This window comes from Saccostrea echinata, unplaced genomic scaffold (assembly GCF_033153115.1).
Source record: "Saccostrea echinata isolate AGI-Se365-2 ecotype Australia unplaced genomic scaffold, CSIRO_AGI_Sech_v1 ptg000062l, whole genome shotgun sequence".
In the NCBI taxonomy this organism is placed as follows: domain Eukaryota; kingdom Metazoa; phylum Mollusca; class Bivalvia; order Ostreida; family Ostreidae; genus Saccostrea; species Saccostrea echinata.
In genome coordinates this window covers 1,044,479-1,071,385 of record NW_026889811.1, presented here as the reverse complement: position 1 = coordinate 1,071,385, position 26,907 = coordinate 1,044,479, and the positions used below count along the sequence as shown (strand labels likewise).

General features: G+C 34.3%; 3 protein-coding genes across 3 annotated transcripts; all 3 read right to left on the bottom strand.

The window, feature by feature from the left end:
* Positions 1 to 1,183: 1,183 nt before the first annotated feature.
* Positions 1,184 to 4,472, bottom strand: LOC133175242 (fatty acid-binding protein, intestinal-like). Its single transcript, XM_061310344.1, has 4 exons — positions 4,385 to 4,472; positions 3,012 to 3,181; positions 2,353 to 2,463; positions 1,184 to 1,241 (listed from the first exon to the last, which is right to left on the bottom strand). The coding sequence occupies exons 1-4, from the start codon at positions 4,470 to 4,472 to the stop codon at positions 1,191 to 1,193; spliced, it is 420 nt and encodes a 139-aa protein (XP_061166328.1). The 3' UTR covers positions 1,184 to 1,190.
* A 1,633-nt stretch (positions 4,473 to 6,105) lies between these two features.
* LOC133175241 (fatty acid-binding protein, intestinal-like) lies at positions 6,106 to 7,702 on the bottom strand. Its single transcript, XM_061310343.1, has 4 exons — positions 7,606 to 7,702; positions 6,927 to 7,096; positions 6,291 to 6,401; positions 6,106 to 6,156 (listed from the first exon to the last, which is right to left on the bottom strand). The coding sequence occupies exons 1-4, from the start codon at positions 7,691 to 7,693 to the stop codon at positions 6,106 to 6,108; spliced, it is 420 nt and encodes a 139-aa protein (XP_061166327.1). The 5' UTR covers positions 7,694 to 7,702.
* A 10,842-nt stretch (positions 7,703 to 18,544) lies between these two features.
* LOC133175366 (fatty acid-binding protein, heart-like) lies at positions 18,545 to 26,462 on the bottom strand. The gene is made up of 4 exons (XM_061310460.1): positions 26,188 to 26,462; positions 20,917 to 21,086; positions 20,308 to 20,418; positions 18,545 to 19,000 (listed from the first exon to the last, which is right to left on the bottom strand). Exons 1-4 carry the CDS (start codon positions 26,273 to 26,275, stop codon positions 18,950 to 18,952), a joined length of 420 nt encoding a protein of 139 aa, XP_061166444.1. The 5' UTR covers positions 26,276 to 26,462; the 3' UTR covers positions 18,545 to 18,949.
* Positions 26,463 to 26,907: the final 445 nt, after the last annotated feature.

Sequence of the window (26,907 nt, the reverse complement as noted above, 5' to 3'; positions counted from 1 at the left end):
CGTGACTCCTCTGAAGATTTCCATATTTATCTGTCACTGGCTAGCTCCTAGAGTCCAACTGATTTCACCATAATTATTGTAATTAAGACACCGAGAGGAATCGGAAGTAAAACCGGAATTTAATAATTTCGATACCAGTATTTATTTCCTTGCAAATACGAACACATTCACTCAGTGATGGAAATTTCATCAACAAATTGATAGTTTCAACATCAATAAAATACTATTGATATATATATATATCTATTTCATTAATTAAAACATCAATGTCCACGAACTTTGTTGACGCCCATACTTTACTCTGGTGGATATTTCACTTTTCTCGGTGAAAATAAACAACTTTATTTTTTTCAATTAGACCTATTCTTCGTGTGTACTCAGTATTCTAGTAAATTACCTTAAAATATTATGCAAAATTAGCATTCGTGCTGTAAGCTAATTTATTCTGTACGAACTCTAGGACAGATGAAATTTAATTGTTGTGAATTTTTTTTTTTTTTTTTTGGTCTACCAGATAGAGGCCCAAGTACGTTCTTAGAACATGTGCCTAATCCAATACTTCGTTTATTTTTTCTTAAAAAAAAGAAGAATTTATCAGCTGCATGGTTTAATTCTGGCATGACTTTGTCTCAATGTTTTGTCTTGTCATAAAAGCTGCTGCATCTTAAAATGGACAGAATGGTTCCAACGACAAAAAAGTGTTAGATGATGGGTGCATGGACACTGGAAAGTTCTAGTATAATAATGAAATTCCTCAGGGAATGAGACAATAATTCAGGCGCGGATCCAGAAATTATTTCCAGAGAGGGTCCAACTCAGTCAAATAAATTTCCACCCAAAAATTTCTTGACAAGCAAAAAAAAAAAAAAAAAAAAAAAAAAAAAAAAAAAACCCATATAATCCATTTTCCTTACGTGAAAAACACCTATTTCGTGGTGGTGATGGTGGGGTCCAGGTTTTCTAGGGGGAGGGGTTCCAAAGTAATTTTTTTTTTTGCTTCAGTATATACTTTTAATGACTGCAAATTCCGGGGGGGGGGGGCAGACCCCCCCGACCCCCTTCTAGATCCGTGCATGTAATCCTCTGTGTAAGTACGAATACGAGTTTCTAATAAACACAAAACGCTGGACAACATAAAGCCTTTTATTACACAATACCACAATTCACAATGAAAAAAAAAATCTCCGAACCTAAGATTTTTTGAATATCGTCTTCGCAATCACTCCGTTGCAAGTCGCTGTCTGAAAAAGATCAAAATTGTTATGATGTCCTAATCATAAATTTTGTTTATTTCATATTTTGAATTGTAAGAAAAATTATCTTCACGACTTTTTATATTTTGAGTGCATGTTTATCAAATTTCACAATATGCTTGATTGTAAAATAAATTTAGGATGTCCATCTTCCTTTTTGTCTCCATCAACAGTTTTGTTTAGATGTCGAGCTTATCTCTGTTTTGGTTATTTTAAACATACAGCCTGAGTGTAATTGTCAAATTTCACAATAGTAATTTCGATAATTTGAATATGTCATTAGATTTGACCTTGGCTTCTTGACATTTAAAAAATGATCAACATTTATCTGAAGATCTCTTCAAGATGACATATTTTCATCATTATCTACTATCACTACACATATAATACCACCTTTGGCCTTGACAAGCTAAAAGAAAACTGGGTATTTTTCTGTGGAAGATGACATATTCTTATAATTTCATCCAATAAGCATCACAAGGGTATAGCTGAATAAATTTGTGACCTACCTTGTCACATGTTATTAAAAACAATAAATACATCCCACCCCCATCCCCAAAAAGGAAAAAAAAGAAGAAAATACAAAAAGAGACACGTCCCTCACTATATTACATAAGATGAAGTATAACGAAAAAGGAAGCCATGGCCAGGAAAATAAAAAGGAAAGGGCTTAAGGGAAAGCATTAAAATCTTGGAAGATTAAATCCCTCTTAAAAAAAGACTGGCCACACGGTGAGATAGATCTCCCATTATTTTACAATATGACTGATCACTTACTCGGATTAGATTATCTCTATCTCTGTTACAATGACTGATCACTTACTTGGATTAGATTATCTCTATCTCTGTTACAATAATTGATCACTTACTTGGATTAGATTATCTCTATCTTGGTTACAATGACTGATCACTTACTTGGATTAGATTATCTCTATCTTGGTTACAATGACTGATCACTTACTTGGATTAGATTATCTCTATCTCTGATATAATGACTGGTCATTTACTTGGATTAGATTATCTCTATCTGTGTTACAATGACTGATAACTTACTTGGATTAGATTATCTCTATCATGGTTACAATGACTGATCACTTACTTGGATTAGATTCTCTCCCTCTATCTCTCTTACTACAACATTGTCTTTCGATTTACCATCTACAGCTTTTAATTCTATCATCATCTTTCCATCAGAGTAGGACACTTTTGCCTGAAATATGAAGCAAGTAACTATTTTTTTTTTTTACATTTAACTGCAAAGGAAATATTTAGTATATTATGATACGTTTTTAGAAAGAGTTTAATATACAAGGTTTTAATGAAAATATTTTTTTAAGAATATCAATCAAGATAAAAGTTGAATGACAATTCGATCTTTTCAAATTTTTAAAAAGTAATTGAACAATGTACAAAGTTGCATTATAAAGTTATTTGAAATAAATTAAGTGTTCGTAAAATTTTAATTACAAGAAGAATACGTTGTATTTATTAATTCACGTCTTCGGCTTTCTGACCTCACCTCTAAAATGGTACCTTGTCCTTATGACATCACCTCCTGAATGGCATCTTGTATTTATGACGTCACTTTTGTAATGGTACTTGTATTTATGACGTCACTTCTGTAATGGTACTTGCATTTATGACGTCACTTCTATAACGGTACCTTGACGTCTCTTTAATGACACCTTATATTTATGACGTCACATCTGTAAAGCACTTGTATTTATGACGTCACTTCTGTAATGTCTGAAAGCTTACCTTGTATTTATGACCATCTTCTGATACTTCTATTTCTTCATCCAGCGCAAATTGGTTCCTTACTTCCTTCATAGGCAGTTTCCGCACAAACTCCATTTTACCGTCCTTTACGGTGATGATCAGGTTTGGTTTCAGTACAGCTGCTGCTTTACGTTTTATGATATTCACGCCTATGTTTTTTTAATAGAAAGAAGGAAATCAGTGAGATTTTATTAAATTTTTTTTACAGGAATACAGAAGAGGTTCTGTTTTATATACATGTACCTGATAAAAGTCAAGGAAATAGAGAAATCAGCGTACAATAAGTATATAAAATCAATGTGACTGTTGTCGCTTATTGAAATCTTAATTACCCTAAAGTATCGATATCAAAGACTACACAGAGGGTTGACTTGTACAGCAATAGATTTATCTAATTGTTGTACATAATATTTTGTATATGTATTTGTTAACAATGTTACCTTTCTAACAGTATTCTTTGCGTACTACCCAAAAGTAGTTTTTTTTTTTTTTTTTTTACATAGTTTGACTTTATGGTGATAGGTAATATTCGATATTGAACACTTTTTGACAGCAATATTTGTACATTTTAATTGAACAATTTTGCTTTATATCTTTCGCTTAGACAGGATGCAACAAAATCAATACTCATTAAAAGAAATATTCGATTTTTCAAATTTGCATTCGAATGTATTTCTGAACAAATAAAATCTTCTCTTCCCTAACATAAAAAGCAGTTATTTCTCATACGCGAGAGCTTAGAAAACCGTTAAAGCTTTATAACTGGTTACTAATTATAGCTGCTTTATTCCCTTCTACTGTTAAAACCTTTCATTCTTGAACATGTGTACATGAGGCATCTCGTCAAATGCAACATGTACATGTATTGATGTATTAACTATTGACAGGTTGTTACAGAGTGCCTATAACATGGAAAGATGCGATTGGCCCTCGTTAATCGATGCAAAACCCTATAGATTAGTAATCTGTAGTCACACCTTTCGAACCCCGCAACAATTTGTTTCCTATAGACCCTGGTATTGGATTTAAATTATTTGCAATAGATTCGAATTGCATGGGCGATGTTTTTGACATTATTTTGGAAAATATAAAATAAATTGGAACTTCAGAGGTGCAAATTATCAGGAGCTTTAAGATTCATAATTAATTGCTGTGTTGCACAATATCACAATGAAATGACTCTACGTACATCAAATGATTATATATCTTGACACAATTCACTAATATTGTCAGGCACAAACTACTTAAGAACTTTGTTATAGCATTGCTATGGTGAGAGTCCCCCATTCCTCCATTTGGTTTCCACGTCTAATATATAAACATGTAAGCCTATGTGATTACATCAATCTTACCCATAGCTTCTAGGAAAGGATCCATGTTTTCTATTTCTACACATTGCCAGTTCCCTTCAAATTTGTTCTTGATTTCTTCCAGTGCCATGGTTACTCTGATGGAGGCTAGGACCGTCCTACCGAAATCTGTCAGTCCTTATATCCCCAGCCTGTTCTCCCTTGTGACCCCGACAGCGCTCGGCTGCATTGAAGAATCAATTCTATAAATATTATTGGTAATTTTAAAATACACTCTCGATTTTAATCCTTTTTCAGAATATTGCAAAATACCCCGGGTAGACCAGAGGAATATACGCCGAGGAAACGCCATATTGAATAGGATTACGGGATAAATGTAAAATTTACCATGTGAACCATGACTTTGATATATAGTAGATTTCGAGTTTTCTGTTATATAATAATATGATTGATTTTAATGGGATAACACAACTGATTGAACGTAAATTGTAATGATTACTTTGTAATCAAGTATTAATTACAATTAATGAAAGTTCAATATTTTGTTGATTTGGTTTACAGAACTTACTACATAATAGGCGTTAAGGCCGTTCTGTAAGTTTAAAATAAAAATCTAAACCATTTTCATATTACTATTACATGTATATTAGACTGTACAAATGTTTTCAAGTCAATTTGAATTAAGGCGAAAAGGCAGGTCCATGGTGTTTCCAGAGAGGGGTACAATGAGTGCAGAAGGCAATGCCATATTTATGCAACTTCCAACTTTTGATTACTAGTTCTTGTATGAAGCTAATATCCAAACGCGTTTTAACATAATATTAAATTGATATTCAGATATCTATAAATTAATGCATTACTATCTGACAACAAATTGGAACTTACTTTCCCTACGCCAACCCTTAATTCCACAAGTTGTTATTTTAATGTGGGAAGTGATTTTGAATTAGGTTTGATGCATCTCGATGTCCATTTTACGCTCAGTCTAGGACCTGTCTCAATGTCCAGATTACGGTCAGTATAGGACTTGTCTCGAAGTCCAGTTTTCGGTCACTCTAGGATCTATCTCAATGTCCAGTTAACTGTCAGTCTAGGACCTATCTCGATGTCCAGTTAACGGTCAGTCTAGGATCTGTCTCAATGTCCAGATAACGGTCAGTCTAGGACTTGTCTCGATGTCCAGTTTTCGGTCAGTCTAGGATCTATCTCAATATCCTGTTTACATGCAGTCAGTTTAGGACCTATCTCAATGTCCATTTTACGGTCAGTCTAGGACCTGTCTCAATGTCCTGTTTACAGTCAGTATAGGACCTGTCTCAATATCATATTTTCGGTCAGTCTAGGTCCAGTTTACGCAGTCTAGGACGTGCGTACAGTCTCTCTAGTCTAGTGCAACATGAAAGGAATTGTCACATCCTGATCACAAAATTGCTCTTTTAGTACATATTTAATCAATATTTAATTAATAATCAAAATTTAATTCACATATACACTGTATGTCTTTTTTTTGTCCTCTAAATTCTTTTATTTACTTTGAAATTGCCACACAGTAATATAAAAAAAAGTAGCGTTTTATTTTCAGATTTCGAAGGCTGGTGGAGGTACATAGTGCTTACTTAATATATGATGTGACTTTTTCTTCAAATATGTTTTCTATAAATATATGAATAGTCTTTGATGAATAAAAAGTAAATATTCCGATATAGAAATAAAAATTTTATTTACAAATAAACAACAATAAACACGTACAAAATTAAACAGATCTAGAACTTCTTAAATGTTGTTTTCGCTGTAATTCCATTGCAAGTCGCAGTCTGAAAAAAAGAAAGAAAGGACAATCATGACACTGAATAATTCACAGTTGTCAATAAGTTGACAAATCAAACGCACATAAATTGATATTTTTATTTAAGAAAATTTTATTGATGATATATGAATAAGTATTTACTTGGATTAGATTATCTCCTTCTAGCTCTCTCACTACCACATTGTCTTTAGATTTACCATCCACCGCTTTAAAATCCATTTTCATTTTCCCGTCAGAATATGTGAACATCACCTTCAAACAAAATATTTAATCAAAGAAATAGTCATCTTCAATCCAAGATGTTTGATCTTCTCCCATTCTCGTTTCGCACTGTTTGTTACCATCTTATTTGCTACCATAGGCCTAAAGACTTTTCCTTCTTTTCTATTGTTTCACTAGACTCACCCATATTGTTTCTGTTCCATTCAGTGAAAAAAGCTTTGAACTTAAATACAATCGACTATTATAACTATATGTATGTCCTCTAGTCATTTGGCATATTTATAAAAATTGTAGAGAAGGGCAGGTCTCCATTAGTTAGTATTTGTAATATCAAGACAGATAAACATGATTACTTGTACATACAAGCCCGTATGTAGTCCTGAAGCAATTTAAGCTGGAAGGGGAGGGAGGGGGGAGGCACAACCAAACAAAGTTTATTGACCAGCAAAAATAGGTCATCTGATAGATGTTATTATTTATTCGTATCCATAAAGTAGCATTATTTTCTATAGTACATGTGTTTGTTATATTTTCAGACGCAGGCGGGCTACATACCTTGAATTTATGGTCGGCGTCGCTGATGTCGTTGTCTTGGTCTAGTACAAACTGGTTCTTCATTTCCTTCATTGGGAGTTTCCTAATGACCTCGACCTTCCCGTCCTTGACCGTGATAATCAAGGTCGGCTTAAGTTGAGCGGCAGCCTTCCGTTTAATGACATTAACTCCTAGAAATGCAAAGGCATTTGTCATATCCACTAGTTCATATCACACAGCTTTAATCATGTTTTTTTTTTAAACAAAAAAAGGTAGTTTGTAGTGGCATTTAATGGTAACAAAATTTTAACATGTACACGTTCGTTTTTAAAAATACTTAAATGCAGATCTGTATAGCTCGCTGGTCTGAAAAAAATTGAGATGGACGACCAGAGAGCTACAGGTCTGCAGCTGAAAAATACTCAATAACACGTATTTTTCAAATACTTTCAGAACATTTTCCTCACATCTGAGATCGAGAAAATGGCAAATTAACTCTGCATTGTTTTTTTTTTCCTGGAAAGAAATTTCGTATACGCAAAATACGCATTTTTACACAATTAAGTTGTATAGCTTTACTGTATATTTTAAAATATTTAAGATACAAATTTTTAGAATATTGGGCTATTGTATGAATGAATTAAAAAAATATATGTCCACCATGCATGGACGTTCAATATTAATTTTCTTTATAACTTACCCATAGCCTCAAGAAAAGGTTCCATATTCTCCGCTTTCACATACTGCCATTTCCCCTCGAATTTACTCTTAATTTCGTCCAGGGCCATATTTATCTGTGTGTTTATGTGGTGTTCTGTGGGTCTCAGGGTCGTGTGTTGGTGTGGGAGGCCCCCTGTCTTTATATACTGTCTCACACCGTTCTTCATTCTCACCTCGGACACCCATGGATGAGTAGGAATACAAACAATGTCTAATGTAGTCACCTGTTTGACCACTTTACAAATATCGAATGAATTTTAAATTGCTGGTTGGAGTAATTGCACAATCGAGAGTGTACGTCAAAGGGTTGAAAAGGTTGTTCAGTAAAAATGCTTTAACTGAGAATAATTATTGAGTAAATTAAAGTAACTGGATAACAGACAACGGCTTTAATATCGTTTAGCAGTAATAAAAAAAATAGTACTTATGAAAATTATTTATTTTAAAAAAGCATTTTCCTCAACAACAGGACTTTTATGTATGTATTTTGAAATGTCAACAGATTTAACTCTCAATCAGCCCGTTTTTTGACCTTTATTTATCGTTACATATAATTACCTGTAAACAAGAGGGCGTGCAGCTCAATGAGTTTCCACACAAATATACGTGAATCACTTAATCTTATACCCATTTTCCAATATTTTATGTTAAAATTGTTCTTGATTTGCAATTGCAATTTAAAATGTATGCAAAACAATGACAACGAATGTATTCTTTTAAATTTTAAATGTACAAAATTTATATTGAAGAGAGAAGGAATGAAGGCGAATTTACAAACACAGGGAGAATAAGACCGCGGAACATTAACTGGCAAAATTGGAAATATACAGCTTACGTCTTTTCCATCTGTTGCAGTCAAAACATTAAGTGATAGATAATGAAAAGGGCGGGTACAATTCGGCACGGACGTCCGAGAAAACATTAGATTGAAATTCTAGTTTGAAATTCATTTTCAATCCAACTGAGCTGTCTAAATGAATGTATGATCCAAAAGACAAATAATTTCAATTGCCAAATACATGTTGTTTGAAATTCGTATTTATCATTGTTTATATGAATTTTTAGCATATAATGCCAAGGACACGTAAAAGTCATAGAAGACAGAGATTATTTTTTCAGGGGATGGTTATTTGATTCTAAAAGGGGGGGGGGGGTAAAAAGGTAAAAATTGTCGAGTCAGATCATGCCTTCACATGACAAAATATATTTATTTCAAGGATGACAGGAGGTATTTTCTTTAGTTTTGTCTGAACTGAAAAATGTTTGACAATCAAAAGCAGGGAAGGGTTGTCCAAACTAAAAAAAAATTCTTTTTTATTTCCAAGATCGTTCAGCCTCCTCCACAACCCCCACTCCCACCCCCAAACACATGCATGCACATACCTAACAGAAATTAAATATTTGTCCCTTTATATTTCTTTAAAAACACTGGTAAGAAATTCTGATTTATATATTTAAACTTCAACATATTACGAAATTGAAATTATTTGTCTTCTGGGTCAATCAATAACTCATTGCCTTTTAGCATAACTGAGGTGGATTGAAAATGATTTTCAAACTAGAATTTCAATCCAATGTTTTCTCAGACGTCCGTGTGAATTGTACCCGCCCATTCCATTGTCTATCATTAAATGTTTTGATTGTAACAGATGAAAATGGCGTAAGCTGCATATTTCCAATTTTGCCAGTTAATGTTCCGCGGTCTTATAATACATGTATATACATAATAAACAGTATTAGAATATAAATATCATGTATAATCATTCAAGTCAATTATTTCTAAGATTTGTTTGACAACAAACAGATTTTGCATATTATTTTTTTTTTATACTAAACAGTTTGTTGTTCAAAAGAATTGTTCAAATTTCTCTGTAATAGATCTGTATATGAGATTATTTTTTTTATCTACCCTCTTTGGTTTCTTTCTGTGTGCATTCAAAAATGTAATGAAAAAGGAAATTACATAAGTAAGATAATTGTTTGATTGTTATACCAGTTCTTAGGATACCCCAGACTTCACAACCGTAATTTAGATTATACGACACACTTGAGTATTGTTGATCACTTAATTTTCGTGACACTTTATTTTTGCCAGATTGTTATTTGGTATTTATAAGCAAGACAAAATTTTCACGAATTTCGGTAATTGCTCTATATAATCTTTTATAATACTAATCTACGCGAGATAGAAATTTTCATGAGCAGTCAGTCTCCCGTAATTACGCGAAAATAAAGTTCTCGCGAACAAAAAGTGATTAACAGTATCAAAAAGAGAGAGTAAAGTATGGTGCTTAATATGTAGTTGTTTCATGATTTAAGAGCAAACAATGCTTCGCAGCCTTGTACTGCTAGTTGTTTTTGAGTAATAAAAAATACCATTAAAATTCAAAACAACACCTAAGTAAACAAACTGGTCCACTATTTTCACCATTGTAAGACCACTTCATGCACTTGGTACTATTTTTATTTCATCTATATATATCTACTTCTGTTTCAGTTATATGCATTATTTCACTCTTTCATTTTGAAATTAATTGATGAAGGATATACAATAGATGTGAATTTGTTATATACAATTTTTTTTTAATTTTTTTTTTTATTTCAATTCAGAATATTATTCTGATTCGTGATTAGGAATGATTCGGTTAAGATTAATCTTTCTGTGTTGAATGACAAATTGGTAAAACTCGGATAAATCTCAAGAAAAAGCAGGCTTTACTATTAAATACTGTCATTTATTTTGTTCCCATATTGAATAGAATCATTTTATCATGCAGTATGATATGTGAACATAATTTAATTCCTTTTTTTATTTTAAATTTCAGAAAGGTAATACTTAATTCTTTAAAGTGTTTAACAATTCTTTTTGCTGACTTGAAAGATAAAGTGACTTTCAAAACGAAAAAAAAATGTCACCACGCCAGGATTCAGTTAATTGAAAAACAGACCTACGCATTTTCCAAAACGGTTTACGTTGCACAGGGGGTTTAACAAACTTTAACAAACATGCACTAGTATATTTTGTTCATTTGATCCGTGATTATCAGCCCCTCTTACTCAGGTTGGTTAGTACAAGTTACATACTGCAGCTGAACTAGTGAAAATTTTACCTCAGGCGATTGTTTTGATGGACATCTCTCTCTTTTTTTGCCATTAACCCTATTTTCGTCAACCAAATGGATGTAATATTCCTATCCTTTATTGAATAGGCTAGAGATTTATCGGTAACTGTTTGTAATTATCATTATTGAACCATCTTTGTTGTTCAATCTATTTATTTTGATATATGTATTAGGAATATTTTGTGAGTGATATGTATAGAGAGTATAATGATCATATTCATAATCATGCAAACAGTACTGTAGCTTAACCGACAAGATTTAATTTTAATAATGTAATAAAGAGTGGAACCATTTGCTATATTGTGATAATTAATTCTTTTTTACTCCTAACTTATAGTTTAACTTCTCAAGTTGGTAGATTCCTTAGACTGAAGAACATTTCCTATAACAGCTGGCTCGACTTTTGTCTAATCACTGTCCTTTAATCTTCCACAAATCTTCCACAATTTAACCAATCGCTACGAGGAAAACCTTCCACAAATCTTCCACAAATTAACCAATCGCTACGCAGAAAAACCAAAATGATGACCCCAAACGAAAATTGGAGTGTATAAATGTCTCCTATAAATCCATAAACAACTACATGTATCACGTACTAATGAGAAGAAATGTATACATTATCAATTAAAACAAAACGTGCTAGAAAAATTACAGTTCATAACATTCATTGACATAAAAACCCTTTTCAAGACTTTGAAACGGTCCCCACCATGCAGAGCACACTCTGCGAAAACACACGTGCAAATTAAGAGTTTTGTGGGTCACGGGATTTTGATAATTGCCAAAGAACAATGTGTTTTAAATTCATCTGCTACTGGAAAATACATTTTTTTAGTTCTGCGGAATATATTATTTTACTTGAGATAATGATAACACCATTTAAATGTTTACAAAAGCTTTCACTTACAGGAGTGGATCTGGGGGGGGGGGGGGGGGATCCGGAACTCCCCTGAAATTATCAGATTTATTAAGTTTATATGTAAAAGTAACAAAAAATGGCCTTGTACGTACCCCCTCTATAACGCGGTAATAAGACATGTTTTTGAAGAAAATTGACTTCGGAAAGTGTATATTTTTACAATCCCCCGAAAAAGGTTGGGGGCCGGAGTGTCTTCTTCTAATCCCCCACCCTGAAAAAAAGGTTTTTTGCGGGTTTGGGCAAGTTGTTTAATTTTTCTTTTCTTTTTGTTTAAAATAAAAAAAAATGTCCGAGTCTGACATGTCAACCCCCTCCCCCCGTGGAGGAAAAATCCTGGATCCACCCTTGATTATACTTATTTATTATTCATCCATTGTTTTCCATTTGTATTCATAAATACTATTAGGTATGTCAAAATGCAGCTTGTATTTAAATAAGTAAAGCAACGTGAGTCTTGATAGAAGCATTTTACAAACTATACTGGAAAATGATGTTTGGATTAACTCGCTTTGCTCGTGCATTATCGTCCTAGTCAGAGTATATGAGAGCATCTACCACGCTGTAAGCTCTGATGGTGTTTGTCATATGTAAAAATTATATGCTTAATCAAATTGAAGATGAAGAACATTTCCTTATTCATTGTAGCAAATTCACAAAGGAAAGAGAAGACCTATTTAACTTAATCTCATCTAACGTAAAACATTTTACAAAATTGCCTGATAAACAAAAATTATTCTGGATTCTAAATTGTGAGGAATTAGATATTTTGAATTCTCTTGGAAGATTTTTACAAAAAGCATTACCATAAGTCAAGTCTGAGGCATGTGAACTGTTTTATGATAAATTATGCAAAAAATATGTACTTTAATATGTGTATATGATATAAATATGTAAATTTGCATATATATATGATGTATGATATTTTGCAGAATTTATGTACATGTATATGTATAAAAACTATCTGGTTTATTCCTTCTTTTTTATGTCTTTCTCCTATCAATCATGCAACTCTTTCTCTCTTGTGTGTATGTATATTGTATTACATGCATATGACTATATATAAATGTTTATTTACAATGTACTTTCTTTTTGCCCCATGAGGGCCCTTAATTGGTAAATAAACTAATTGAATTGAATTATTATCGCTGTCGTTACTAATATTCTGAGTTTAACTGACTTTAAGTAATTTTCAAAATGATGCTCAGAGTTTATGAAGTACATAATAATTCCTGATATAATTCACAACTATACCAGGGTGTGGGGAATCTGATACAAACCCAAGTCAAGACTAAATCATATTCTTGAAAGACTAGTTCAAAATGATGCCCAGGATGAAGGAACATTTAATGTAAATAAAAATCTCTATAAATATAGCGGGGATATGCTGATGTCAATCCAAGACGAAGTTATTCAGGAATATTAATCTGTAACTGAGAGAGAGAGAGAGAGAGAGTTTACTGACTGATCACTTCTATGTTTTGAAGTAAAGCAAGTTTTTTACAGTTATCTATCAGCCGCCAGCAACACACTTGATACTTTCTCCTTTATTATGCATAAAGTTTTAGGAAATATGGTTTTTACAAATGTCAGCTGCACTGACAACGACATCTAGATTTATTCGCTTTATCTTTAAATGGGGAAAATTATGTTCTTTTTTCAGCCTACGGTATTTCTCACTTAACCGGAACACGTCACCGTCTTTTCCGGAAGCAACCTGCATTTAAATACCGGTAATATGCATAACTTTGTAATCAATAAAAAACAAACAATCCTATCGATAATTATAGAAGTCCTTGAACATTTCAAAACATTTAACCGATTTTGGTGTCAGAAGGCTTTTTAAGGAACCTGGATGAGAGACGACTTGTCTGAAACTGGGAAATAGCTGCCTCGGGAAGGAGAGAGATGCTTGTAAACTTTGATTGTATAGGGAAGGTCTGCCAACTCAATATGTTATGTCTCAGCGAGTGAAAAATGAAAGTCTTCCACTGTTCGTTATTTTGTAATTAAAAAAAGAGGAAAATATGGTGGCATATATCTGCCCCCCCCCCACCCCCCTTATATGCAAGATAACTTGCATGTCAATTAACATAATTATCTTTTATGTGTAGACATAATTATCTTGCATGTAGACATACTTTTATAGCATGTTGACACACTTTATCTTGCATGTAGGGGGCAGAAATATATGCCACTTATATATGATATATACATACATAGTATACCATTTCCAAAGGGGCCTGGAGTCAGGATGGTATGTTTGTGTATTGTTTGTTTTTCAGAATATGACTGAATTAGATTATTAAATGATGATTAATATTAAAACTAAAACCTGTAGAATTTGCAGGTTTTTTTAAAATTTATTTTTCTATGCAAAAAGGGACATCTTGGATTCTGGGTAGGGTGGGGGTTCCATTCACAATTGATCTTAAAGATGTCCACAAATTTACTACCGATGATCGGTGAGATCTAGCTATGATTGAATGACTTCCTTCTATCGTTTTTCGCTTCATGCAAGCAGTGACTGAACCAAAACGTCCTCTACAGAACGTATAATAGAAAACAACTATAAGTAGTAAATTCTATTATAGAAAACGTAACTTCAAACGAAACAGCATCAAACTTCCGGTGCAGACTGTGATACATGCAGTTATTTATTATTTCTATTGTACCAAGCAAGGGCACAGCTTCACAGGTAATTGATAATAGTTCTAAATGATAAATTATGTTTTGTTTTCCCCCCTTAAATCCCTAATATCGCGATTTTGTTGAAGAAGTGATATTTTGTATGGTGTCCCGATAGGGCGTTGTTCACATCACGTCGTCGTGCTAACACGACTTTACATAAAACGCCGTCGCGCTAATAGAAAACTTTTTAACTTTAAACAAAACGCCGTCGCGCTAGCACAAAACACGCCGTCACGCTAACGCAACTTTACAAAACACGTCGCGCTAACACAAATTTACACAATTCGTGTTGTGTGTTAGCGCGACGTCATGTTGTTTTAAGGTGCGCGCCGTTGTGTTGTTGATAACACGCTGTTAGACTTTTTATTGATTGATTGTTTGTTTGTTTGTTGTTTAACGTCCCTCTCGAGAATTTTTCACTCATATGGAGACGGGTTAGACTTTTTAAATGGCCCTATCGGGCCATCATAATTTTGTGATAACTTTAAATTCAATCACAACCGTTCACATTCAGGTTTTGCTTTACCAAAAGAGTCTTTAGGTCTAGCATTAGAAATGACCAAGTCCGATTTAAATGCAAAGGCGAAATGGAGCATTGAAATACAGCATTGCATTGAAATATAGCTCTTTATTCTAAAAGTATTGAGCACTACTTTACAATGACACACAATACCCTTACATAACACTCGTAAGCAAATGCTTGTCTTTCGAGGACAAGTCATATTGATGTTGGAGAGAGAGAGAGAGAGAGGGAGAGAGGAGTATTTTATCATAACACACAAACGTCATGTGACTGGAATTGATTGGAATATAAATTATATATTATAACTGTCCTCCGGGTTTGCAGGAGCCTTTTTTGTGGATCATTAAGATTCCTTGGATTTATTTATTATAGCTATAAATACAGGGCAATGGATAATGGATGTTTAGTGCATTATATAATTGAGATCTTTTGAACGCCTTCCGTTCTGTTTTAAGTCTATTTTTAGCTTAAAGCACTCATCACTCTACTAAATCTTCTGATATATTGTGATGACGAAAGTGACAGCCCACCTATTCTTTTGATTTCAATATTCTAAAGAACAACTCGTCTGATCCGTTACAGGCTACGTACTCATTAACGTTATATATAGTTCTTCACCCACGGCTAGAAATACCCACAGAAATGGCCCTTTATACGGTGGCAAAGACATTGTACAGATAAAGGGTTACTAGATGCTGTAAATATTATCATTCCGTAGAATTAAAATGTCGTAGGCTTACCAAGGAAGGGTACTTCAGTATGACATACTGACATTTGCAGAAAACCGATGTGGAAAGGAAGACCATTTGAGGACTTAACAGAGAGAGGAAGGCGTTATTTTGTCTAGAATGATCTGGGAGGAAGTAGGAGTTTCTACTTTCATTTCTTAACATCAAAGTTAAAAGAGTGATTCCGTTTTATGTATGGGAGAGGTCTATCTAAGTTTTTAGAACTTGTGTCCAATCCCTTTGACATATTGTCAATAAAATATGTTCAAAACAAGTGATTCCGTTAAACACACGGATGCGTGAACTGAACATTCTTTTCGATGCGATTTGATTGTAAAACCTTGAGAGAGGACAGAATAATTCTCTCCAGTAAATATGTCTGTCCTTGAAGGTTAAACAATCTACTTAATTCTTACTCTTAATCTGCCATCGTCAAAGTAAAAACGTCTCCTTAGCAATGTCGTGAACACGATATTTATAGTGTACCATTGAGCATGCAGACTCAGGGAAAGTGACCAGAGGAAACTTTTGAGGGCCAATAGTTACAAATCAAGGCCAGCCTGAGGGTCATGTTGTGAAGACACTGAAACTTTCAGCTGCCACAGAGGTGGAAGATATACACGAATACAAGGCTACTCGTCTAAAAGGTCAAAAGATCAAAGTTCAAAGTAAGGGTATCTGAATATAAGGAGTACTATACATGTATGATCCTTAAGACCATGTTAATGCAAGGAGGAGTACCCCTTTTTATTTGAAGGTCAAAGGTGAAAAAATGAACCTCATATTTACTGTTCTAAGGTTATTAATAAGGTTGAAATTACGATGTCTTGTATCAGTCTTGTGTTCATGATTTGTTGAGTACTGGCCTTTATTCATCCTTAATTCAGCTTCAAGAGTACCTACCTTTATTCATTCTTAATTCAGCTTCAAGAGTACCGACCTTTAATCATCCTTAATTCTGACTCAAAAGTACCGACCTTTAATCGTCCTTAATTCTGACTCAAAAGTACCGACGTTTAATCGTCCTTAATTCTGACTCAAAAGTACCGACCTTTAATCGTCCTCAATTCTGACTCAAAAGTACCGACCTTTAATCGTCCTCAATTCTGACTCAAAAGTACCGACCTTTAATCGTCCTTAATTCTGACTCAAAAGTACCGACCTTTAATCGTCCTTAATTCTGACTCAAAAGTACCGACCTTTAATCGTCCTCAATTCTGACTCAAAAGTACCGACCTTTAATCGTCCTCAATTCTGACTCAAAAGTACCGACCTTTAATCGTCCTTAATTCTGACTCAAAAGTACCGACCTTTAATCGTCCTTAATTCAGCTTCAAGAGTACCGACCTTTAATCATCCTTAGTTCAGCTTCAAGAATACTGACCTTTAATTGTCCTTAATTTACTCAAGAGTACCGACCTTATTTCATCCTTAATTCAGACTAAGTTTACTACAGGTGACAGAGGATCCTGTACAGGTATAAATTCCGTTGTGGATTGATTGAGAGAATGGCTGTTGTCCTTTCAGTTTCATATATACTTACTAAAAAGATGCATGGTGGCTAAAGACAGAAGCCCATTGATTCAGGGTCAAAGGTCAAGGACAATGTTAGAACTAGGACACACAATTTAAAAAGTATCAAGAGATACACAAAAATAGGACAGTAATTGATATTTTTAAATTATGTTGTGAACATAATACCATTCTGCTTTTTGAAAAAAAAAAATCTGCTTTTTTCCTGTGAATGTAATCATGATGTGAGTGATTGCTCTCTATTAACCTACATATTATCACAATCCATGACTGTCCTTATATTTTTAATCTATAAATTTAGAAAAATAATAATGATAATGTTATACATGTAGTTATATTCCCAATTTTATTTTTGGAATTGAAACAAAACTTTCATGTTTTTTTAAAATAATAATTGGCAGACTAAAGGTCTGTAGAATTACCATATTATATTAACCTGATTAAAATTCCACATCATGAAATCGGTCTCTAACAAAAAACTAGTAAAATCTCAAGAAGGAAATGTTTTGGGGGAGTCAACCCGTGCAAAATAATTAATATAACATGCCGAAAAATGCAGCAGAACACGAGGAACGTGTTCCCATGGCGGATGCTGCGCCGGCAGGCGTGAAAGATTCGCCGTAATTTGTCGGTTCCTAACGATAAGTATCTAGATTGATATTGCACTGCTTTCAAAACTGGAAAACAAGCCTCCAAAAACCGCAATGAAACGATCCAACAGCGAGAGTTTACTCACGGCTCCTTGTTCTGGTAACCTGGTTTCTGATACAAAAGCGCTGACAATTCAAAGACTAGGATGAAGTTGTTCTTGGAGGTCAATTGTTATGTAATGGCTGAGAAAAAAAGGCATGCGTTCTATGTAGCGCGAGGAACAAAGGAAATTATCACACATTCAAGTGCCTTTAAACTTTAGCCCCAGAGGACGCTGGATCCCCCTATTAACATTCCTTTAGTCTTTAACGTAAGCTCTGGAACGTCTAGAGGCAAAATACGAATCAGACATATTAACATTAAGCAAAGTTATACAGTTAAATTGAAAATGTTTAAAATGTGCATCAAGATTAATATAAGGATTGAAAATGCTATAAATATTTGGTTTTAATGAATTAAAACTTTAAATTGAAAATAAGTTCATGTATATTGAGTTTTATACCAGCTATATAAGTAGTATAACATTTACTATTAAAAACCTGGTGAATGAGTAGCCATAGGAATATGTCAGGTCGTACTTCCTCCAGAAGGTTATGTTTACCTTGACATCCTTGACCACCCTTAGGATATTTTTAAGTTGTTCTACATGCACATCAAAGGATCTCTTTTTTGTTCCATGCAGTGAGCGATTATAATAACTGCACAGACTATAGAGAAATTCAGCTGTCGCTAACCGGAAGTGAGTATTGTCCTACTAAAGATTAAATAAGTTTTATGTAGACGAACTGTAAATTTTTCAACAAAAGTAAAAATAATCAATACAAAATGAGCAATATAGATAAAAACATAAAATACAGTAAAATAAGTATCAACATTCAACACGACGACAATACTGTCTGTAGAAGCAGAAAATGGTGAACGGATCGAAGCATCAGAAATATTCAATTCTGATGATTTCGACATGGCCGCCCTCTGTTCATAGAATCTTATTTAGAGTCAGATATATGGGCGCATGTAAAATAAGTAACAACACAAATACATCTGCAACAAAATTGTGGCATTAAAAATGTTCGTGCTTTTAAGGCACCATTAACTGTTTCGCCACGTGGAAGCGATTCGCGTGATGTAGATTGAAGAATGGCACTTGGTGATGGTTGGAATCAATTTTTCCGGAAAGACACTGTGGCGACAATATCGTCCACTGTGTACGTCTGAAACGAAACAAAAGTCGATTAACTGAATAATGACATAACGGTCGCTCGTCCGTTATAACTTTATCTAAATGATAATTGTTCATTATAGGTTTAATGCAATTTATCAGCCTCCAGTGGATGGTTCATGTTTGAAGTTTATTTCTCTCTGAAAGAAAAATTAATTGCTTGCATTTTGTTGCAAGCCCTTTGTATAATGTTTATTCTTTTGGGTGTACTATTGACTCCAGATATAGCTATTTACCACAGCAGTTACTTCTATATCGCCGAATTTGTTCCAATTAAAAAAAGTCTGTATTTGTATGAATTACAGAGAAATAAAAGTTAAACATTGACCGATACAGTAAAACATTTTGAACACTTTTTTTTGAAAAGGATGTTCTAAAAAAAATTTAGAACTCAAGTTATTGATCTGCAGACTGGCAAAGAAGATCCAAATTTAAAATGACATAAATGATAAAAACATTTCTCTAGGAAAAGAACTAAATGCTATAATATCTTAGATCACAGAAGACGTGTAACGTCGTGTTGAATACGTTATCGTTTTCATTACTTAAGAAATATGTAATACATCTCTGTTATACAGACTCGTATTTAGAGCAGGCATGTTCATTAATTACCAGTTAACATCAATCATTTTACAAACACTCAGACTGGGGTCTGTTCTGTATCTAGCTTATATCCACCGAGGCCAGTTTCACAGGTTTATAAACAAATCTTTCACCTCGTCGGAGTAAAGGGTTCAAAGCTGACGATAAAATCACTTGATCTTAGAGATACATGTGTTGTCTATTATGTGATTTATTTGTACAAGAAATGTTATACCTGTAGGGTTTGTTTATCGACCAAATACACGTTGCATAGGGAAACATGGATTTTTGGAATTCATAAAATTTGCCTTGGTAGTGTGTTTATCAGTTGGCAAACCGATCATTGTAATTTTTTTAAACGAAAATTTCCATAAGCATAATTTTTTTTTCCAAAGTGCAGCAATATGTATAATGATGTATATATAGGAGATTTCAAAGAGAAAAAAAAAATATATGTATTTCCAGGAATCATAGAGTGTGTTCACAAGAGACGCCGAATGACCCTGCATGAACCTCGATCTTAGTCCGATTTTTAGGGTACATGTAGATCGAGTCCGTTTTGCGTTACATATCAATTTGTAAGACAAGAAAATTGAAATTGTCTTTGACTTTGCTAAAATTGAGTGACTTTAATTTGATTATAGAAGGATTGTCAAAAATTCCAATCAGATTGTACTTTTTTCATGATGTCACAGTGAAGCCTACATGTTTGATTACCTGAATTAGTTTGTCGCCCTCTACTTCCCGTGTGAGTGTGTTCGGTTTTCCCTTATCGTCCGCAGGCACGTTATTTATTTGAATCTTGCCATCACTGAACGTCATGGTGGACTACCAATAAAGATTTTCCAGATGTTAAAGAAATTACTTAATAACGCATGGCTGAGAACTGAAATCATATTCATACTAACGTCAATCACACAAGACGCGATAGGAAATGGATACGGGCACTGCAAAATTATTGTTAATCACACAGATGTAATTAAAGACGTGTTTTTGAAATTATCCTCTACGTAATCAAACATTTCCTACTGGCATACGTGTTCTACAAAGAATTTTGACCATCCTACCCTAAAATGAACCACATTTTTCATTTTATGGAAAAATATCTTCTTGTGTACATCATATAATCAGCACATCAAAACATATAATTTTTTCCACGAATGCTAAAAACCCAGAGGTAAAATCAATACATCACAAAGCAAAAGTTAATACTAATTACAGCGTCGGTGATTTTCATGTTTAGATTTGATCATGTTTGTTTAAAAAACTATGATTTATTTCAATTGCCGGATATTGCCTTGACTCCATTCAAGTGCTAGACGTTACCTTATACTTCCGGTCGTGTTCGACTATGTCTGTTTCCTCTCCAAGTTTGTGTCGGGAATGAAGGTCCTTGATCGGGGTTTTCCTCGTAACGACTATCTCCTCTCCTTGAACTTCTATAACCATAGTGGGTTTCATCGCGGAGGCCATTTTCTTCATTAGAAACCCAACTCCTAAAATGGCAATAAAATCGGTTATTTGAAAATATTCTTCATAGCTATTATGAAGGCTAAAGAGGGTAGAAACGTTCTAGGAAATGTAGTTAGGTACTTCTGGCATATATGGACGTGATGAACTCCACGTACTAGGTAAATAAAAGTATTTTCCAATACACATGTGTCAGAAGACGCAAGCTTTAAAGTACATCTGTACCACACTAAATGTCATTTAATATTAATTCCAGATAATATATATATCAAGTAATAACAAGTTAATAGTTATATTTACATGTGAAAGATTAACCTATTCTTAAAAGTATGCACACTCTTAAATAGTATGCAAAATTATATTTTGCTTTAGATTAATGCACTTCATTTGATGTATTAAGTAAATGTAAAAATAAATAGATATGTTTGTGAAACATTGATGCCCCTGTATGGCAGCTCATGGTGACAGCTAAAGTTTCTCAAATGCAAGTCAAACGCCAAGGTCAAGGCCATGAGCTAAAAAGTGTTGGTACCCAAGGAAAGTTCTCGTCACAAGAAATAGACTTGTGAAATACGAAAGTCTTAGCACCAACTGATCAAAATTTATGGCCAAGGTTAAAGTTTTTCTAAAGTAGGTCAAACTCCAAGGCCAAGGTCAAAGGGTCAAAATAAATGGTACCCTAGGGAAGGTCTTGTCGCAAAAATACAACTGTGAAGTATGAAAGCCCTAGCCCAAGGCGTTCCAAAATTATGGCCAAGGTTAAAAGTTTTCAAAAGTAGGTCAAACTCCAAGGTCAAGATCAAGGGGCAAAATTGTTGATACCCAAGGAAGGTCTTGTCTCAAGGAATACAGATGTGAAGTATGAAAGCTCTAGTAGCAAATATTTTAAAAGTGATGGCCAAGGTTTAAGTTTGATAAAAATTTTAAAAAGTTGATCAAACTTAAAAGGTCAAGGTCGGCCAAGAGGTCAAACATGTTGCTATGTAAAGAAAGGTCTTGTCAAAAGAAATACACATATTGAATATGAAAACCAGAGCTCCAACTCTTCAAAAGTTTTATGTTTTTGCTGATAAACAGACAAACAGACGGACGGACAGAGCAAAAACTAAATGTCCCCGAATCATTGATACCGGGGGCATAAAAATACGAACAACACAATGGCGAATTTGCCAGAAGCTTGAGGTGCTTATTACGTTTAAAAAAAATGTATGATTGACCTCTCCCGGATCAGGATAAAACTAGATGTGTTTGTGAAAAACTGTTGCCCCCGTATGGCAGCTTATGGCGAAGGTTAAGGTTTCTCAAATGCAAGTCAAACTCCAAGGTCAAGAGATTATAAATGCTGGTACCCAAGGAAAGCTCTCGTCACAAGGAATAGACCTGCCAAATTTGAAAGCCCTAGCACCAACTGTTCAAAAGTTCAACTGTTCAAAAGTCAAAAGTGGGTCAAACTCAAAGGTCAAGGTCAAAATTGTTAAAACCCAAGGGAAGGCCTTGTCACAAGGAATATGAAGGCCCTAGTACCAACCGTTCAAAAGTGATGGCCAAAGTTAACGTTTTTCAAAAGTAGGTCAAACTCAAAAGTCAAGGTAAAAGATAATTATTGGTACCCAAGGGAAGGCCTTGCCACAAGGAATATATCTTTTAAATATGAATACCCTAGTACCAACCGTTCAAAAGAGGTGGCCAAGGTTAAACGTTTTTCAAAAGTAAGTCAAATCGAAATTATTCGATTGATAGATTGTACGGTGTTTAACGTCCCATTCGAGAATTTTTCACTTATATAGAGACGTCACCGTACGCGTATGTCGGTGAAGGGCTTCAAATTTAGACCTTAACTCGGCACTCAGGGCCATTGAGCAGTGAAGGTTCTTTATCATGCCAACGCCTACCGTGACACGGGACTTCGGTTATATATCGCCAAAAAAGTACCTGTAGCGGGGAAATATCGCCAAAAAAAAAAGAACCTGTAGCGGGGAAATGTCGCCAAAAAGAGTACCTGTAGCGGGGAAATATCACCAAAAAGAGTACCTGTTGCGGGGAAATATCACCGAAAAGAGTTCTGTATCTGTGGAAATATCGCCAAAAAGAGCATCTGTAGCCATGAAATATCGCCAAAAAGATTATCTGCAGCAGGGATATATCCCTTATTATATCACAAACTTCTTATTTACTTTGACTGTCATGGTGGCTCATTCGGTAGAGCGCTCACTTCGTGGGTTCGAGCCATGGCCGCGACTGACCTAGTCGTTGAAAAATAGGTAGTAACTGTTCCTTCGCCAAGCGCTCGGTACTTTGAAGTTGTGGGTCCTTCGGACCGAGGTTCCGGCAGGCGCTGGCACGATAAAGAACCCTCACTGCTCAATGACTCTGATCGTGCCAAGTAAAGGTCTAAATTTGAAGCCCTTTACCGGTATATTGTGACGTCACTATATGAGTGAAAAATTCTTGAATGGGACGTAAAACAATTAACATACAATTAATCAATCTTATTCACTTTGACTTCAAGCTCTGAACATCTAATCTGATTTTAAAGCTTTGTTAGAATTTACTTTGAACAAAATGTACATTGTTTGTGCTTTAGAGAAAAAAAATTTTCAATATTACTATTCAAGTTTATTTTCGGAATAAGGATTACGTGTTTTATAGCAGGGGGATTACGAACTCCTTACTGAGGGTAACGACGAAATCTAGGGAATGCATAGGTCCTCTGAGTCACAAAGAATCCCCTCTCCAACAAATGAGAAAGGAGCAACTCGTGATGGAGGATTGATCATAGGTCCCTCCGTGAATTAAGAAGTCACTGCTAAGGTTTTTTATAAGTTCCACTTATTACTGTCTGTCAGTGATCAATGATCAGGTTTGTGTATAAGTTCCACTGATTACACTGTCTGTTTGTCAGTGAACAATGATCAGATCTGTGTATAAGTCCCACTGATTACACTGTCTGTTTGTCTGTCAGTGATCAATGATCAGGTTTGTGTATAAGTCCCACTGATTACACTGTCTGTTTGTCTGTCAGTGAACAATGATCAGATCTGTGTATAAGTTCCACTGATTACACTGTCTGTTTGTCTGTCAGTGAACAATGATCAGATCTGTGTATAAGTTCCACTGATTACACTGTCTGTTTTTCTGTCAGTGATCAATGATCAGGTTTGTGTATAGGTTCTACTGATTACAATGTCTGTTTGTCTGTCAGTGATCAATGATCAGGTTTGTGTATAAGTCCCAATGATAACACTGTCTGTTTGTCTGTCAGTGATCAATGATCAGGTTTGTGTATACGTTCCATTGACTACAATGTCTTTTTGTCTGTCAGTGATCAATGATCAGGTTTGTGTATAAGTTCCATTGATTACAATGTCTGTTTGTCTGTCAGTGATCAATGATCAGGTTTGTGTATAAGTCCCACTGATTACACTGTCTGTTTGTCTGTCAGTGATCAATGATCAGATTTGTGTATAAGTTCCACTGATTACACTGTCTGTTTGTCAGTGAACAATGATCAGATCTGTGTATAAGTCCCACTGATTACACTGTCTGTTTGTCTGTCAGTGATCAATGATCAGGTTTGTGTAAAAGTCCCACTGATTACACTGTCTGTTTGTCTGTCAGTGATCAATGATCAGATTTGTGTATAAGTTCCACTGATTACACTGTCTGTTTGTCAGTGAACAATGATCAGATCTGTGTATAAGTCCCACTGATTACACTGTCTGTTTGTCTGTCAGTGATCAATGATCAGGTTTGAGTATGAGTTCTATGCATTGATTACACTGTCTGTCTGTTAGTAAATCAACTAACCGCTAACGACATACTTATCTCCCGATGCATGTTATGTCCTGGTACGTTTACTTCACTACGTTTGCTCGCATTTATATTTTTGAATTAATGAAGGAAGTTATTACCACAAGCGACAGAAATGTGCTTAATTTTACTTGAAAAAAGTATTGTTGTTGTTGACTGATTGTTTTCATCAACATTAACACTATTGTGTGCCCCTAATTGCCGGTAGATGTCTAGGATTATAAGCTTGAAGATTTATTCGCTGACACCGAGGCGCCCAAAAGCATTATTTTTCTGAAGTATATATTTATTTTAAATATGGTACTCATTGAAATATGACGACATGCCAAGAGGTCCCAAGTGAAAATAAATTATGTGTTTGGTAATGACAGCTTGGTGCAGTAAATATGAAAAAGTCTGATGTGTGAATTATACAGTATGTCTTTGCTAATTGTCATTTTTTTTCTTTAAAAGTAAACAGACACCTTGAAGTTCAATGTACTGTGTGTACAAGGGCGCCGATGCAGATAAAATCAATAATTTCTTTTTACTTTACATTTATTTAACAAAACAAGGTGTGTATCTGTTTTAAAAGATATAAAATATCGTGTCCTCCAGGGGGTGAATTTATTTTATCGAAGCATGTAAATTCCGGTGTTAGTAATGACAGTTACACTCGCTAAATCAAAATAAATTACATGTGACATACCCTCGCGCAATAAACATTCAAATTTTAAAGTTACACATAGCTACAAATAAGGGTATTGTTTTTTTTTCTTTTTGAAATTATGCAGTCAAGAACTTTGATCTTTTATTACAAAGGTGAGGGGTAAATTTAAAAACACATTACGTAAGCTGTACACCCAGACAACAATCTATTTTCACTCTCCCAAGCACATTAATTTTCCCGACCTGTTACATATTTTCCCCATTACTGTCTCCTCCAAAAGATTTTTTTTATGAAACATGCTTTCTTTTCCCAAAGTTAAAGATGATTAAGACATGAAACGTGCGTCAGAAATAATTACGCTACAACGGAAGTTCTATTTTGTGTTATTTTCGTACCGTTAATTAGAGCAATTAATTAAGATATCTTTTAGAATAAACATGAAGTGGTTTTATCGGTATTTTTTGTCAAAGGTAAAAAGGAAATAGAGTCAAAATTCATCAAAAATAATTTTAAATAGAACAATAAAGTTTTCTTACAGGTTTTCATTTCTAGAGAGAGAGAGAGAGAGAGAGAGAGAGAGTCGATTAAAACCACGACTTTTCATCGGAAATTGAAAACAATTTAAAATCAAAATTGTTTAGTTTTGAAAAATTAATTTCTTTCCTTACCCATCGCTTCTAGATATTTAGCAATATTTTCCTCCGATTCCATTTTCCATATCCCTCCGAATTTTTCGGTTATTTCCTGGAGGGCCATATTCTTCACAGAAATGTTTCTACCTTATGAAAACAAGGGATAAACTAATACACGAAACAATGCGGTCAGTTAGTTGTCTGGCATGCGCGGCCGGCTGTAGGACAGTCGGTGCTTCCGCTCTATAAGCTCGCACCTGTTCACTGACAGAAGTGCCGTGCGTCTCACGTAATCCAATGTTAAACAGTACGGCGAACGATCACTCGCTGCCATTTATACCGGCTACAGCACAGGGTCTGTCTTCGATAATCGTGTTGACATAACTGCTTGTTTTCTCATCAATGAAGTTCTCAAAGCTCCAGGTAAAATATCTGTCAGGTAACATAAGGTGACGTGTACTTCATTTACACCGACAATCAGTTGGCGATTGTGGTTGAGAAAAAGTGATTTATGTTCGTTAAATATACTGTTTTCTATGTGACGAATAAAAAGAAATCTTTAAAATTAAGATATTGCTTAATTAAAAACAATTTAAATGTTTCGATATAAAAAATCACACTTGTAAGGAAAACATTCATATACAGAACATTTGCTAAAGGAGTTTTACTTATAATGCTTACATTTTTCTCGATGTGCACAAATTGACATAATCATCTAGTCTTCAAGAAGGTTTCAGTATATCATATTATCAGTGT